This window comes from Stigmatopora nigra, chromosome 8 (genome assembly GCF_051989575.1).
Source record: "Stigmatopora nigra isolate UIUO_SnigA chromosome 8, RoL_Snig_1.1, whole genome shotgun sequence".
NCBI lineage: Eukaryota > Metazoa > Chordata > Actinopteri > Syngnathiformes > Syngnathidae > Stigmatopora > Stigmatopora nigra.
The window spans coordinates 6,312,247-6,327,426 of NC_135515.1; the positions used below are offsets into that span (position 1 = coordinate 6,312,247).

The following is a 15,180-nucleotide window of genomic DNA, read 5'->3' on the forward strand; positions in this document are numbered from 1 at the left end:
ACATTAAGAATTAATCACAAGATGAGAAAACAGCATACAGTAAGTAAAATGTGCTTACAAAAGCTTCAACTTACTTTTTTTGTCAATCATAGACATTGCTGTTCCTAATGCAAAGAGTCATTTACATTTTAGTTAATGATTCTTAATGGAATCATTGAAATTTTAATTTGGTCTTATTTTTAACCTAAAATATCATTGGTGAACAAAAATCCCAAGTGTCCTTTTGGCATTGACCTGTTACCTTTGATTTACAAACCTGCCACTGACTGTCATCCATGTCAGAGAGCGTGTAAATCATGGTCATTATTGAAAGGCCACCGAGACTCATGACAAAGTAAATTAAGATGGATTCCTTTCAATGATTTCAGGTGGGATTTGCAACCTGGTGCTGAATTTGGTCTAGTGGTTTGATATAGTTGAAGTATTGTCCATTGTATTCTTGTCCTTTGCACACAAAAACCAGATGGTTGTCAAATGTTTGATGAATGGGCCGCAATAAGATCATGCCAGAAAGAGTGTGAACCAGTGTTATAATACTAAGTGGTGCTCCAACTCTTCTCCACAGGCCTAACATTTGGTATTCCACACTTAATTTGTCCATCCTTATTCCAAAATCAGGCTTTTCCATTGCAAAAATTTGAAATTCAACATATTGTCGAACTGTAAGATGTAGTTTATTTTTACAAACAGCACCATGAGCTGTTTTCCCGCAATGTGCTGGTGTAATACTGAAAAAAAGCGGAGGTTTAACTCTTCAAACAGATGTTCTATTTGACAATTTGCACCCACTTCTTTCCACTATTTTGAACAAGCTTTTAAATCGTTATAAAGACAATCTAAGAGTGCATGCAAATCTGCTTTTTTCTGTATCTGCAAGGGTACACTACAAACTTGTTAGCTTCAATATTATTATCGTCAGACTTAATTTTCATCACCAAAATGATGGAGAGAAACACATAATATAATTAACAGCAGTCTATGATTCAGATATTTTTTTAGGCCTGCAGAGAAGGCTTGCGGGGCCTGATGGCCCAGCACTGCTTGAATATTACAGTATGGTTAAAACTGATATTCAAACAAACGATGCAATAACAACAACAACAACAACAGTAATAATAATAATAATTGTAACCATAATTGTTTAGTTTTATAAAGGGGAATATGATGTGCCATTGATATTGTTTTTTCCCCTTCTTTTTTGTCAATGTTGTATGAGATACCACACCTCCAATAGCCTTACATAGATTTGACACTTTGGCCTGTCACCTGTAGAGGTCCCTAGAGCTATAGTGTGAAACCACCCTTGTGTCAAGTCAGAGACTCGAACATGCTGTCAATCTTTATCACTGAACACTATATATAGTGAAATTTAAAAAAAAATGCAAATGTCATGTGTTCATCATCATATCACAATACAGCCATTTTTCATGTTTTCATGAATGTGGCTACACAAGTATTGTTTTGCAGAACAATATTGACATAACAGATCATTATTCAAAATTGTCAGCAAATCAAAAGGTGAAACTTTATCAATATTACATTTATAACATATATTTAAATTGTAGGACTTAAACTGATGACAATATTGTGGGAAGATGTATAGTTGCATAATGCCACCATCTACTGGACGCTCAACAACACAGACATTCATTTTTTTTAAACCAAGTTTCATGTACGGTTAAAACACTTCATAGTACTTAATCTGAAAACAACGTTTTAACTTTATGTGATGCAATTAAAAGAAATTTGTAGGATAACATGAACTTACCATGATGGAGTCAGTGGGTTTGTTTTCCTGCTGCTTGCAGCTGTGACCTTGGTTGGCAAAATTTAATGCACATTGTTAAAATTCAACGCACATTGTCTTTTAACATCTGGATGTTTTGTCTAAATGTAGCCAAGAAATTTGAAGGGTTTCACTGGATGCTGACTTAGATGTTCACCGCAAATATAACTCAAAACGGCCGTGGCTGATGTGGATCACCTGTTACGATGAAGCCATAATTTAGAATGAATTTTGCCTTATTTTTTTAAATAAATCTTATTTTTGGCAATACAGTCAGGTGCGGCAGTCAAAATAAGGCAGCAGCCGCTGTTTTTTCTTATTTCAAAATAAGATCCGGAAGTTCAAATCATAATTAAGATTGTAAATGTTATTGAATGACACATAAATCCTTAAAAAATCATTGAATTTGATTTTTGTTTTGTTTTTTATAGTGTTAGAGATTAAAAACCACAGCTACCTTTGATGAAATCTATTAAATCTTTCCACATATATTCCATAGATGTGTATTGAATAAAAATATTAATTTGTATAAGTTTAATAAACGCAATGAATCATCTACAGACACAGCACATGATTTGGGTCGAAGACTCCTACATTCTTTATCTGGGAAGTCTTGCACAGGAATCTACTGATACAGTGCTAATCCTCTCCTGTTTCTTAGTAGCAGTCCCATGATCATGAGGCTCTCTGTGAGAAATAATACATCTTGCTACTGTGGTCATGTGAGAAGGAATATCTGTCAGTGTCAGGCAAACTGATTGGAATTTTTCCCCCAGGTTTTCAACTAGTATTTATTTCTGTGTTTTGGTGTTGAGCCTTAGGTTTGTTTGCTCATTTTCAGTTCCTGGAAAACCTTTCTTTCCTATATCTTTTTGATACATCAGTTTGTTTAAAAAAATAAAGTTTTTATCTGTCTAGTGGCTTTGCTTTTTTTCCTGTTTAATTAAAGTGCATTGTAACTATATGTGAAGACGTTTTGGTCAATATTATGTGGAATTGTAATATTGTATCGTAACATTGGCAAGCTTTGTTTATTGGGGGGTTGTCTTTTGGTTATAAGATTTAAAAAATAAGGGTAAAATAAAAAGAGATACAATATAAGAATTTGAGTCAGTTCCTGTCATTTGTGGTTTTAAGAATGGGTAGATGGATGTCAGTTATTGCTTACTTTCAGCTGGATATTGTTTGACTGGCTGTAATCTACATCTATAAGAAATTCTGATCAGATACATTCACTATTGGCTCTGGCAGTTATAAGAAATATCACAAAAATAGCCCTGTAGAACCTCAAATGAAATGCTGAATGAAAAGATGCAAGGACCACATTTGTCCAAATATGTGGGAAAGGAAGGTGAAACTTATTGTTTTGCTTTTCATTAGCAAAAAAAAAGTCTAAATGTTGGCAAACTAAAGTTTTTTTTAACCTCAACTGCTTATCAGAAAATGTTCCAAGTACTCCTCAACTTTGAACTGAGTACCCCCAGCTGTTCCTTGACATGCCACTTATGAGTTGTATATATTCATAAGTTAGTAATGTGCTTTCTACTGGTTGGGAATTCTCTTAGTGATATTATTTTTGACATGCTACGTACGTCGTCAATGTGGGTAAACTCGAAGATTATTCATAAAAAATACTTGTAAAATATGGACTATCGCTAGAAGCGGGCCTTTGATTTAATGGAAGAAGAATCTTTCACACAAAGCCAGCGGGTGTTTGGTGTCGATGTGGCTTGGCACAGCATGGCTCAAGACAGATGAAGACATCCACGATCCCTGACAAGTGTCGGCTTCGCTGACACAAGCGAGAAGGGTTTGATGAATAATTAATCCACCAAATAAGGTGGTCGCCTCACAAGTGTGCAGCTAAGGACGGTAGCTGAGAATGAGGGAAAGACCCTGAGTTTTTGAAGTTTCATTTGCATTCAAATAATTCATTTATTATTCCACTACTTAATACAGTAGTGATCAAGTTGCAAACTGAAGTTCTTCCTAACATCTCTTTGGAAGCGTACCTACCAGTTTAATGATATGATTCCGAGATCCCAATAACCTAGATACACTATATATACATATATATATCGTATTATTACTTGAATCCATACAGTTTTTTATACTACTGTGCTATTGCCAGATGTAATTATTCATTCAAGTAACGTATTCAATTACAAAAAAGAGAGATTAGTATGTGAAATCCAGGTTTGTCAGAAAAAAATCACAAACAAAACAAACTGAATAGGTTGCTAAAAACAAGTTTTGATTGAGGCTTAACACGCATGAGGACAGTCATTAAATATGCTCATGCCATCTGAGACCCTGGCTCCGAAAAGTATTTACCAAGCATCTCCTTCTAAACTCATCTCATAAAATATTTAATAAGATGGCGTTTGAGGTCACCACATGCAAACCAGATTCTGTGTTTAATACCTCGCCCCCCTCACTGTCCTCCAGAGCCCAATAGTCTGAGTACGCAGCTTGCTTCTTAAGTTTGCAATACATGTATACGAGTATTACTGCTCGTTATATAATTTTAGTACATTTGGCACTGCTTTTTTTCCCCTGGACGTACACATATCAGAGAAATAATCATGTCGACATCATGTGACGATGTTCCAATTCATTGAATGCCATTGACAGGGCTAGTCGTCTAAATTATTTGGAGTGGGAGAGGCTGACCATTTGCTGACCAGTCCTCCCAGTTCAAATGAATTGGACGTCAATTATTGTCAATTGTGAAGCAACGTTTGTATTTCATCCTCTGTTCTAATAACAGTACTGAAAATGAATTTATGAATAATTATTATTTCCGTTTGAACAACCATATACATCAACCCTCTCCCCCCCAACCCTTTATGCCATCTGATCAAAGGCACCTGAGGAATTTGCCCCTCAGTCCAAGGTGGGACGGTTCGTGCCTCGTGAGTGTGCATGCGCCTGTTATTTTTTTTTTTCACCCCCCACTTAGCCGTCACTAAAACCGCGGCTCCGTGCGAGAAGACATGCGCGCCCAGAGTAGACCCTCTTATGACCCCGCAAGGAAAACCGCTAAATGACACCAAGCACGTGCAGCTGTAAGGAAGGAAGAGGGAGAGAGTGAGAGTAAAGTATTTTCTTATTGCGCGTGAGTTGAGTCGCGTCTTGCTGTGACAGCGGGTAAACAATTTGGAGTGGTGTCGTCTCAACATACGCGTGCGACACGATGAGGCTGGGAAGCATCATTTTATTCGTGGCTCTCTGCTCCTTTAGCGCTTATTATGTGTATGAGCCCATTCCTCAGGATATTGAGCAGAGATGGAAACTCATGCTGACTGACGCTTTCTTCAGAAGTCTCAGCCACTTGGTAAGGACTTTGAATTTTACTTAAAAATCGAAACTTTTCTACCATGTTTTCTATGTGGGAGTTATTAGAAAATAGAATGGTATATTTATCATGTGTATAAATGGCTATAATTGTCTGCAGGCAAATTTTGAGTTTATTATACTTAAATATTTTGGTACATTTTGTCATTTTATTTGTGACTTCCAAATTGAGAGAGAAAAAACCCTAGCATTATTTTTTAATTATTTAAACATGTATAGATTTCTTTTTTATGAAATATATGTATATGTTTTTCTTTTTTTACCACATGCACAGAGGACATATTCACATTTAAAACAGTTGTGTTTTAACTGATGAAAAGAAATCATAAATGCATGAAAGTAAAGGTTCTACTTGTTGTTTTTCAGATCTTTGGGTTGTCGCATTGCATTGTATTTTGCTGATGTGGTTATATAGTACATAAGTGTTGCGCCAGATTATGTCAAATGCTAATCCTTGCGTAGTACAGTCCTGCTCGCACCTTCTAATAATAGAGCCTATTAACAAACATGCATGTGGCATACTATTTCTTATCCATACTTGCCAGAGGTTATTAATATAAGCACGCTTTTAAATTCACCATGTCAATTTGTTTTTCCTAGAAACTGTTATATCCGACAACATAATTTAAGGTTATAAACAGCACAGATTTTCTTTTTTCTGTTCTGCTTCATAGATTTGTATTGGCTATTTTCGATATACATTATAAACGGCAGCACAACCAAAACACAATATCATACTATCTCCATTGTTTTCTTTTTTTGTTTTTGCTTTTTATCGAGTTCAAAGGTTAATGATTTTCATAAGTAGCAATACAGTTCAGTGTATTCATGATGTGCCCTTTTAATGTTTGTTTAATAAAGATAAGCGATCCAACTGTGATTTCCCACAGACGCTTGGAGCTATTAAGTTTGTCATCATGGAGTGGTTTACTTTACAGCTGCCTCAACCTTTCACTCATTAAATGGAGTTGCATGTCAAATAGAATTTTTCAAATGGATCATACAGTTGTACAACGCCCATTTTACTTACTAACACAAAAGAAAGAAATACTACTGATACGTACTTGGGTTGTATTACTGTGTGATGCTTTCAGATACCATAGTTCTCCTGTCTATTCCTTAACACAGTTCTCTTCATTTTCCCTTGCAGGCAGACTTCTGTGAATTATTAGGGCTAAAGGACTACATGGGAGTGATGTACTTTATAACTCTGTTGGAAAACGTTGCGCCTATTTCCGACAAACACGTCAATGTGACCATGGAGAATTTTGATGGTGTAGAAGTGGTGCTTTACCAACCTAAGCAGCAAAGTGGTGACACAGAACTCAGGAGGGCCATCATATACCTGCACGGGGGAGGATGGTGCCTGGGAAGCTCTCGTAAGTAGATAAGGACACACTCACTAACAAAAAAAAAAAGAAAAAAAATTAAAGGCCATTTTAAATACCACTGACATTTACAATCACATTGTGTTTAATTACAAGGCTGTCAAACAAAACAAAATAAATGTTCCTGAGGAAATAACACACCGTCTGTTGGAACGGTGGGGACCTCAGAGGGTGCCCAGCTTTGCTACTCCAGAACTCCAAAGACACACCATTCATTTTGACACATTCCATGCTGTTTTGGCAATCTGTTTGTCCTAATCCAAGACACCTTTACATGCCCAAAAGAATTGGCCATTTGTTTGAAAGCACTGAAAATGTAAAATATAATAAAATAGCGGGAAAAAAACCCAGAAACTTATGCATTGATGTTATTGTTGTATTGCTATGACTGCTCCAGTGAAATGTTATAGATAAGCTTCACATAAACAATAGTTCACTGTGTGCTTTCTATGATCCCACTGCATCTCAGTGCATCCAACTTAAAAACAATTCACCATTTTTACCCTTTGGGTTTTGTTGGTGAGACATAGAACAAAAGGTTTAACGTCAACAAAAGACTTTGAGATGAATACAAACTGGAAATGGCAAAATAAGCAATAACAATGGATCTGCTTACATTATTTCCCAGAGGGAAGAATTCTGAATACATTTGATATTGACTGGATTGTTAAAATGGAAAGTGTTTGCCCTTTAGAGTTTCCACTGGAGGAGCATGGCATAACAGGGTTTTCTCTTTGCATGAGCAGAGTTGAGCAAATGTCACTTTTAAAGTCTTGGTTTATTGTGTAGCTGCTGCCACAATTCTGTGTTTTTTGTCTCCTTTCCTAGGCATGAGTCCTTATGATCTCCTTGCCAGAAAAGTAGCTACTGAGATGAATGCCGTTGTTCTCTCTGTAGAGTAAGTAGAGTACTTTGATACCTTAATACTTAAGGCTTTACTTTGGTTTAGTGAAAACAAAGGTTAAGCCGTCAATGTATCAAATTGGACACCCCAGAGGCACTTTGTAACAGAGAAATTCATTCCTACAGTCATACAGATGACTATTTTTCTCGTTTTCATAATGCCAACCATTGTGTATGATACATATATACCATACTTTGTTTCAATGATAATTTTCCAACTCAAAGAAAAGAAAAGGACAAGACTGCCTGACATTTCTCATGTGTGGACATCACATTTTTGGATGTCACAAGACTACAATGTTAACTTTTGGACTGCAATATAATTCTTTGTTTTTGCACTCATTAGGTCCCAATTAGCCTAAATTTCAAAGAGAAACTAAAAATTAATGCCTTGCAAGAGTTTGGGTCTTAGGAGGTTATTACATTTACCGTTTATAGTTTGTAAGTGATGAGATTTCAGCCTTATCTTATTGGCCTCTTCCAAAAGTTGTTGTTGTCACAGTCTGTGCGGCCTTTGTCTTCTCTTATTAGTTGTAAATCTGATGAAGAACAAGATGCAGCAGAGTGAGGCTAAATGCTTTTCATTTTGGTCTCATCAGGCTTTAACTGTACAAGCTTTGTCTTTCTACTGTGCATGATATCTGTCTTGTGATATACAAGCGTTGGACTGATGATCAGCAACTAGATGAATGACACATTCATCCTCAGTATTGTATAAACACCTTAATATGGGTACATTATTTTACGGAAATTATAAATATTCCCCACTAATTTAAGTAAAAATTTGCATAGTCTTTCCAAATTCCTCCACATTCCAAACTTCTGTTCTGTCGGACTACAATAAATGAATTACTTTTTTAAAAATATGATGAAATTATGATTGGACAATCTATATTGCCCCTAGGTATCCTCCTTTTTTGTCTACTCATGTAGATTACTGACTGTCCTTACAGGTACCGCCTTGCCCCTGCTCACCACTTCCCTGTTCCCTATGAGGATGTCTATCGTGTGGTCAAGCACTTTCTTCAGATAGGGGTCCTTGCTCAGTACTCTGTAGACCCGGGGCGCATTGCAGTGTCGGGGGACAGTGCAGGGGGGAACCTGGCGGCTGCAGTCTCCCAACAGGTAAATCGTTACGTTTTGGTTCACTAAACAAGGGTAAGTCAGATGAGTCGAGTAAACCTTGTAGCTCTACAAAATTCCAAGTGTGACAGTACAAATGGGATAGCGGTAAATATGTTGACTTTGGCTAAGGAGTCCATGGGTTATGTTGGCTTTTAATCACAGCCTGAGGGATGACACTTTTGTAAATAATACGTGTGAGGTGATACAATGTATTTACCCTTTGTTGCCATTGGTGCTTTCAGTCATTCGCATTTTTCTCTCCTTCGTAATCTTTAGTTAGCGAAGGACCCGACCCAAAAGGTTCAATTGAAAGTTCAAGCCCTCATCTACCCTGTGCTCCAGGCACTGGACCTCAACACGCCATCTTATCAGCAGAATCAAGACATGCCTATTTTGCCACGTACCCTCATGGTTCGATTTTGGAGCGAGTACTTAACCAGCGACAAAGCCTTTTTCAGAGCCATGATGGCCAACGCCCACAACAACCCCGAGTCTTCTGGCCTGCTGAAGTTCGTCAACTGGAGCGCTTTCCTGCCTGAAACGTATCACGGGAAATACAACTACAGTGCACCCGCTGTAGGGCAGGGGGAGGCAGAGCTAGCCATCGCAAAAAGCGGACCGTCACAATCTTTAACTGACCCGAGGGCGTCTCCTCTTTTGGTCCCGGATGCTGCCTTGCGCGCTCTACCCAAAGCTTACATTCTGACGTGCGAGTATGACGTCCTCCGCGACGACGGGATCATGTACGCCACGCGTCTACGTGCAGCCGGCGTGGAGGTGACGCATGAACACTACAAATCAGGATTTCACGGAGCATTGATGTTTACTTTGTGGCCTATGGACTTTCACATTGCAGACCACATGATGGACAAGTATGTGTTGTGGCTAAAAGAAAACTTGTAAAAGAAAACTTAGTTGTTGAGACCAAATATTCTCAATGCAGCAGCTTTGTAAATATGGTTTATTAGGAACTACCTAGTATCGTTGTCCAGTTTTTTTTTTTTTTTTGCCATTGTAAAGATTATTCACTGACCTAGTTTTTCATGAAGAAGTCATTCTGGAGAATGGACTCAAAGGAGACATTTTGAGTGTTTCACACAAGTTATTTTCACATAAGCGGCTGCTTGTAAAGCTGTAAAACCGCATGAGGTATGACAAAGAATTTGGATAGTCATTTCCTTGTACAGGAAGTGACAGTGGACATTACCCCTTTATGCGTATTAGATAGTTTCCACTATAGCTTTGGGAAATTGTCAACTTGTCCAAAAGTCATGTCGTACACCGCTGATGTTGAACCACCGATTGCTGTTGTAAATTATCATAAATATGTTGAACCAGTAATTAAGTCATCTGTGAATCTGTTTGTGGGATTTGCTTTGATCAAATATATGATGGCTGAGGATTTTCAAGTGTCACTAGTTGACTGAGGACTCTCTCTGATTAGTTGGAAAACTGTTTTAAGCATATGCCCATATAGTAAACACTAGTAATAGCACACCTTATGAATTGTTATTTTTTGGAAATGTTTGTGAGATTTAAATAAATAGTGAATTGAAATTAAAAGCTGCAGTTGATTAAATGCCTGCAAATGAAAGGTATTTTGTTGAATAAATCTATTTTTACAGGTTTTACCCAATGTTTTGGGACCATGTATCCATTATACTGTACATATATGCATGGCTGTTTGCCAAAGTGTACACTTTGATTTTTCCGTTAAAAAACTGCTCTTAGAGTGGTTATAAAATTTCGAATAAAAGCATGTTGGAGGTGTCTTTTCTAAGATGTGTGTGTGTGTGAGTGGAGGATGAGTGGCTGTTATGTTTTAGTGAGCTTTCTGAAAACTTCAATCTGTTCTGGGTCTAAGTACATTGAACACAAGGTGACCTTGGAAGTGGCCGGTGGTAATATAGTTTAAGGAAAGGAGTAGATCTTGTCAATTGTGTTGTCTTTTACAACATATCCTGTTGTTTTACAGGATCTGACTACGTTGATTCAAGGTTTCCCTGCAGGTCCAAAATTCATGAGACGGTTTAAAACCCTCAACATTTCTCCGTGTTTTATTTGCAACCATTGTGCCTGTGGGTAGAAGTGTCTTCTCTGCAAAAACACAATATTTGCTTAACCCATCTTTTTTATTTGCTGTTAAGGAGGTGAGCTATGGTTTGAATAGGAAACAGCCCAATATTGACAATGTGGAATATAGTGAAAACGTAAACTATTTGTTGACTAAAAGCTCTGTTGATCTGCCAATAATGGCCTCAGGCTAACTATTAGACCTTTTTTCTTTTTTTAAATATACTTATGTATTGGGCAAGTGCATTGCAAAAAAAATGATTGTGACAAATTTCCTGTTTTACTAAAAGGCATTCACTATCGTAGTTGTTTTTTCTTCATATAATCAAATTTACTAGGAATGTAACTACCCTGCTCTTTTAAAATGAAAGCAAAACAAAAGCAGGGGCAAGTTTTTCCAGAGATTAAAAAAGATACTTGAGGGGTCTCTGCCAAATTTTCAGCGAGGGAGGAATTCCTTTGTTACATTTTACTGAATCAGTCAAGCATGTATGTTTTAATCTAACATGAGTTACTTAACATTTTTGTTTTGACTGTTGTAAGATTCTACTGAAGTGGCTTTATGGTTGTTCAAAAGATAAAATAGCCAGCTTAAATGAAAATGCAACTTTTACAGTGGTTGAGAACAGCCAAACACAGCACTAATTACCATCACTAGACTGCACCTTCATACAAGATCCACAATTCCCCAAAATAATTTCTCTCAGATGGTATTACTCTATTTGAACTCCACAAAAATGAAAATGTTCACTTTTGTATTTTATCCAACATACGGAAATTCCTGGGAAACATCATGAACGTCTCTGAGAATTCTCGGCTGTTAAAACCATGCACGAGAACACTGCGTGCCAAGTTTCTTTAAATTGATTTAAATGCCCTAAGTGTTCTCAATCGATCTGCATGGATATTCTTCACATTGCTTCCCAATTTACCATTCACTACACATTTCAAGCTCCCCATAAGGATAGCAAATGCCATTATTAAGACGATAACATTCAACTGTGAATAAACTAATAACCGTAAACGATAAAATAGGGCATTCCTGTTCATGTCAATGTAAATTGGACTGTGCATGTGTTTTACAAATCATATTTAGTCATTTATACTGCATGCAGGTGTGCTTACTTACTTGTGGTGCACATTCTATTCAATCCCACTTTGGAGAGCTGCTCCTGAATTCTTTCACCACCATGAAGGGATAATAGCAGTAACGTGAAATGGATTATGACCGTCGACTCCTGGTGGGAGGAAAAAGACATATTGTTGGTTAAATGTTTTTTTAACTGGCATTGTTTTATGAAATGTGCAGTTGTGCATAACACATTCTCAACTTTAAACTGTAGTTCCCCGAAACATGTATGTCCATTTTGATTAGGGCCGATGTTTAGAGGGAAATATTATCATCTCCATGTGTTAAACAAGTTAGCCAAACTGTCAAGATGAATTAATTTTTCATGTTTTTATATTTGGAATGTGAGTTTAATTACTATTAGCCAATTCTCCTTTCACATTGTTATTATACTGAGAATCAGGAAGAATGCAGTGGGGTTAAAAACAAAAAAAAAAAAATAAGCTTGACTTTTCGAAATCATCCTTGAACTTTCCATTTATTGGCTTTTTCTGTTATAATAGGTCCAAGTAACTTGAGTACATTTAGTAACATCTTGCATTTGCAGTTCCTCATAAAACAATTTTAAATTCCAAGAAGAAAGAAACCCATTATATATTTATGCCTGTATTGTTTCCTGGCAATTCAATGGGGGCTCAAATGGCAGCCTCAGTCATTTTAAACGGAGTTGCCAAACTTTTCAAGTGGTTACTTGCTATTTGACAATTGATTAATGTAAGTAACTACCTGCTTGATATAGACTTCTGATTGAAGTTGTTAAGGTGCACAAAGTTGGACCCAAATGTCGGGAAGCGAGAGAATGGGCTAAAACTGTGGTTTTCTTCAATTAACATACAATGGTATTCCTAAAAGTGAACCTTAATATAAAAACTGGGGAAAAAAACAAAAGTAAACAAATAATAATATGGTAAAAACAAGTTACTTCATAAGGAGGACTCTCTGAGTGGGGAAACAATCGGTGAAATCAATGGGTAATCACAAGGACAAAAAGACAAGACTACAATAACCACCAAATTCCAAATCCCCTGACCCAAAATCCAATCCCCAAACCCTAAAAGCCATGTGCAGCAGAATTACTTTCTGAGGCTGTTGTCCAATGAATGAATAACTTCGGTAATTTTTCCTTTGCGATGGTCCAACTTAATGACGATGGATACTTGACTGTTTTTTACAAACTTTTAGGTTGTTGTGTTTTCCTTAGAGTTAATCCACCTTCTGTTTTAGATTTTGCCGATATTTTTGAACCAGCATAACCATGACCTCAATGATCGTCTCCAAACAACTGCCTCTGATTAGAAGTGATTACACTTGTCTTTTCTGATATTCCAGCAGTTCTGCAGAATACCCTTCATGCTCGTTTGTCTGTGTCTTGTTAAATCAGACAAAACTGTGTCCTGTGTCCAATGTGTTCATGAGAAAAAGATATGCAATATGTGAACATACAGGTATACCAGTGACAGATATATAAACCTGTCTACATAACCGAGGGTATCATAAACCCTTCCATCTATTCTTAGTACCACACACCCGAAGGACGGTGTGCTGGAACCTATCCCGACTGAACACGAGGCGAGGTACACCCTGAACTGGTGGCCAGACAGTGACAAACCACACATAGAAAAACAAGTCCTCTTCACAGGCAGTTTAGAGCCTTTAAAGAAACCAACTTCCCCTCAAAGAAAAAAATAACCACCATTGTCAGAAATGTGTTAACCATACAGACAATATTTAAAGTAAATTTGTGAACGACTCTGTCTAAATGGGTTTCGCAATGAACTCAAAGACAGTAAAACTGAAAAACAGTACAACTGCTGTATATGATAGGTTCACCAATAGGCATTCCCAAATGCACGTACAAATAAAGAGAATAGGCAATATTTAAAAAAAAAAAATCTTGCAAGGTGAAAGAACCAATTGTACCAAGTCCCCACTCCGTTCTGGCCTCGCAAAGATTTGTTGTTGTTTATAAGCTTCAAGGATTCTAGTTATAAAGGACGTCTCACTCTAAGGCCAGGGGTGGGAAACAGAAGTGAGACGTCAATATAGTCCAAACAAATGAAGGTTTGCAAGATAACTCAAGGTGTTTTGAATCTTCTTTCGTCAGTCCACTCCGAGCAGTTCAAGGCATTTTGGCTTATCTTTGTTTATTATAAAGCAAAGCATTTACTTGGTTGCAAGCAAACATACAATAATATGAAACTAAGTTTAATAGTAAAGCAAAGCATATTATTCATTGCAAGCAAATATATAAAAATGTGAAACTAGTGCAGCAGTTTAAACTGTGTCATGCAACTTTCGAAGTACACAAAACTAACGTGATGGGAAAATGAACGTATTTTGATCAATTCCTTTACTCCACTTTGTCATATAGGCTCTCCCGACTGCTCTTTCCGTCTACCGAGCTTTCTGAACTTGGCAAAGAGGAAATGTCTGCACTTGTCTCCCATGAGGAAGTAGAATACTGGGTTAATGACGCTATGTAAGAAGGCCAACGGCCGGGTTATGATATAGAGGCCCTCTATGTACATTCTTGTACATAGCTTTACCCCTGCCCAGGCCTGGCGGGATGCTATCCTGACGTTTCTCATCACATGGTACGGAGTGTATAGAACCAGAAACATGACTGAGGCCAAAGCAACAACCCTGAGAGCTCGTTTGTACTGCGTCGTCCTTCGATGAAAAGCTGTTTCCTGGGTCTGGAGTAGCCGCCAAATCCGATGGGAGAAGCCACAGAGACCAACCAGAGGTAGAATGTAGCCAGTTAAGGTGAGCCCCATACTGTACCCCAAAGCATTGACATCACCCTGGAGGCTGGCAAAGTCATTGCAGCGACTCCAGTTTCCACTTTGCAGGTCCTGGAGCATCAACGTTATCAATGGGATCACCTCGGCGTTGACGGCGAGCCAGCTTAGGCCAGTAATAACCAACGCCACTCGGGGTTTCAGCAGGAAGTGGTTCCGTGCAGGGTGGCGAATCAACAAAAAGCGATCCATGCTCAGCCAAACCATAAATAGGATGGATGAGTAGAGGTTGACATGCAGGACGTAGCGGTTGATGACACAAGCATAGTAGCTGGTCTCCTTCCGGTGGTTGGCGTATAGGAATGAAAGGCGGGGCAGAGTGCATAGGAATATGAGGTCAGAGATTGCCAGGTTGAAGAGGTAAACATTGCAGCTATGCCACTCGGGCAGACAAAAGAGATAGGCAAGTACGACCATAAGATTGCCAGGGAAACCGATACAGAACTCAAGTCCATAAAATGGTGACAGGTAGAATCTCCCCAGTAAGTCATCGATCTCTGTGCAATTAAAAACCTGAAAAGCAAATGGGAGACATGGAATGATAAAGCTTTGTTCAAAATGCCCCTAAAACATTTCACATTGGTGAAAGATTCAAGTACTGTGAAATTTGGTATGGGA

General features: G+C 37.8%; 2 protein-coding genes across 5 annotated transcripts in view; one reads left to right on the forward strand and one right to left on the reverse strand.

The window, feature by feature from the left end:
• The first annotated feature begins 4,699 nt into the window (after positions 1–4,699).
• On the forward strand, positions 4,700–10,329 carry aadac (arylacetamide deacetylase). Its single transcript, XM_077722554.1, has 5 exons — positions 4,700–5,123; positions 6,294–6,522; positions 7,360–7,429; positions 8,388–8,559; positions 8,836–10,329. Exons 1-5 carry the CDS (start codon positions 4,983–4,985, stop codon positions 9,460–9,462), a joined length of 1,239 nt encoding a protein of 412 aa, XP_077578680.1. The 5' UTR covers positions 4,700–4,982; the 3' UTR covers positions 9,463–10,329.
• The window catches only part of LOC144200415 (succinate receptor 1-like), a 112,019-nt gene continuing 102,221 nt past the window's right edge, over positions 5,383–15,180 (reverse strand). For 2 of the 4 annotated variants that reach the window (XR_013327107.1, XR_013327108.1), the window contains 3 exons: positions 11,762–11,870; positions 7,864–7,973; positions 5,383–6,545 (listed from right to left, as the gene is read on the reverse strand). Coding sequence is in view for 1 of the 4 variants with exons in the window: in XM_077722559.1 (XP_077578685.1) it covers positions 14,125–15,075 (951 nt within the window). In the remaining 3 variants the exon portion in view is untranslated. Of the gene's footprint in view, positions 6,546–7,863; positions 7,974–11,761; positions 11,871–12,300; positions 15,076–15,180 lie in introns of those variants that run through there. The other 2 variants (XR_013327109.1, XM_077722559.1) reach the window with 2 other exon arrangements.

What these genes read in the sequence shown, in the direction of transcription:
- aadac (XM_077722554.1), top strand. Translation starts at nt 4,983, where the DNA reads ATGAGGCTGGGAAGCATCATTTTATTCGTGGCTCTCTGCTCCTTTAGC. An exon ending in ATGGTGCCTGGGAAGCTCTC is followed by an intron (nt 6,523 to 7,359) that starts GTAAGTAGATAA and finishes CTCCTTTCCTAG; the next exon opens with GCATGAGTCCTTATGATCTC. An exon ending in CGGCTGCAGTCTCCCAACAG is followed by an intron (nt 8,560 to 8,835) that starts GTAAATCGTTAC and finishes CGTAATCTTTAG; the next exon opens with TTAGCGAAGGACCCGACCCA.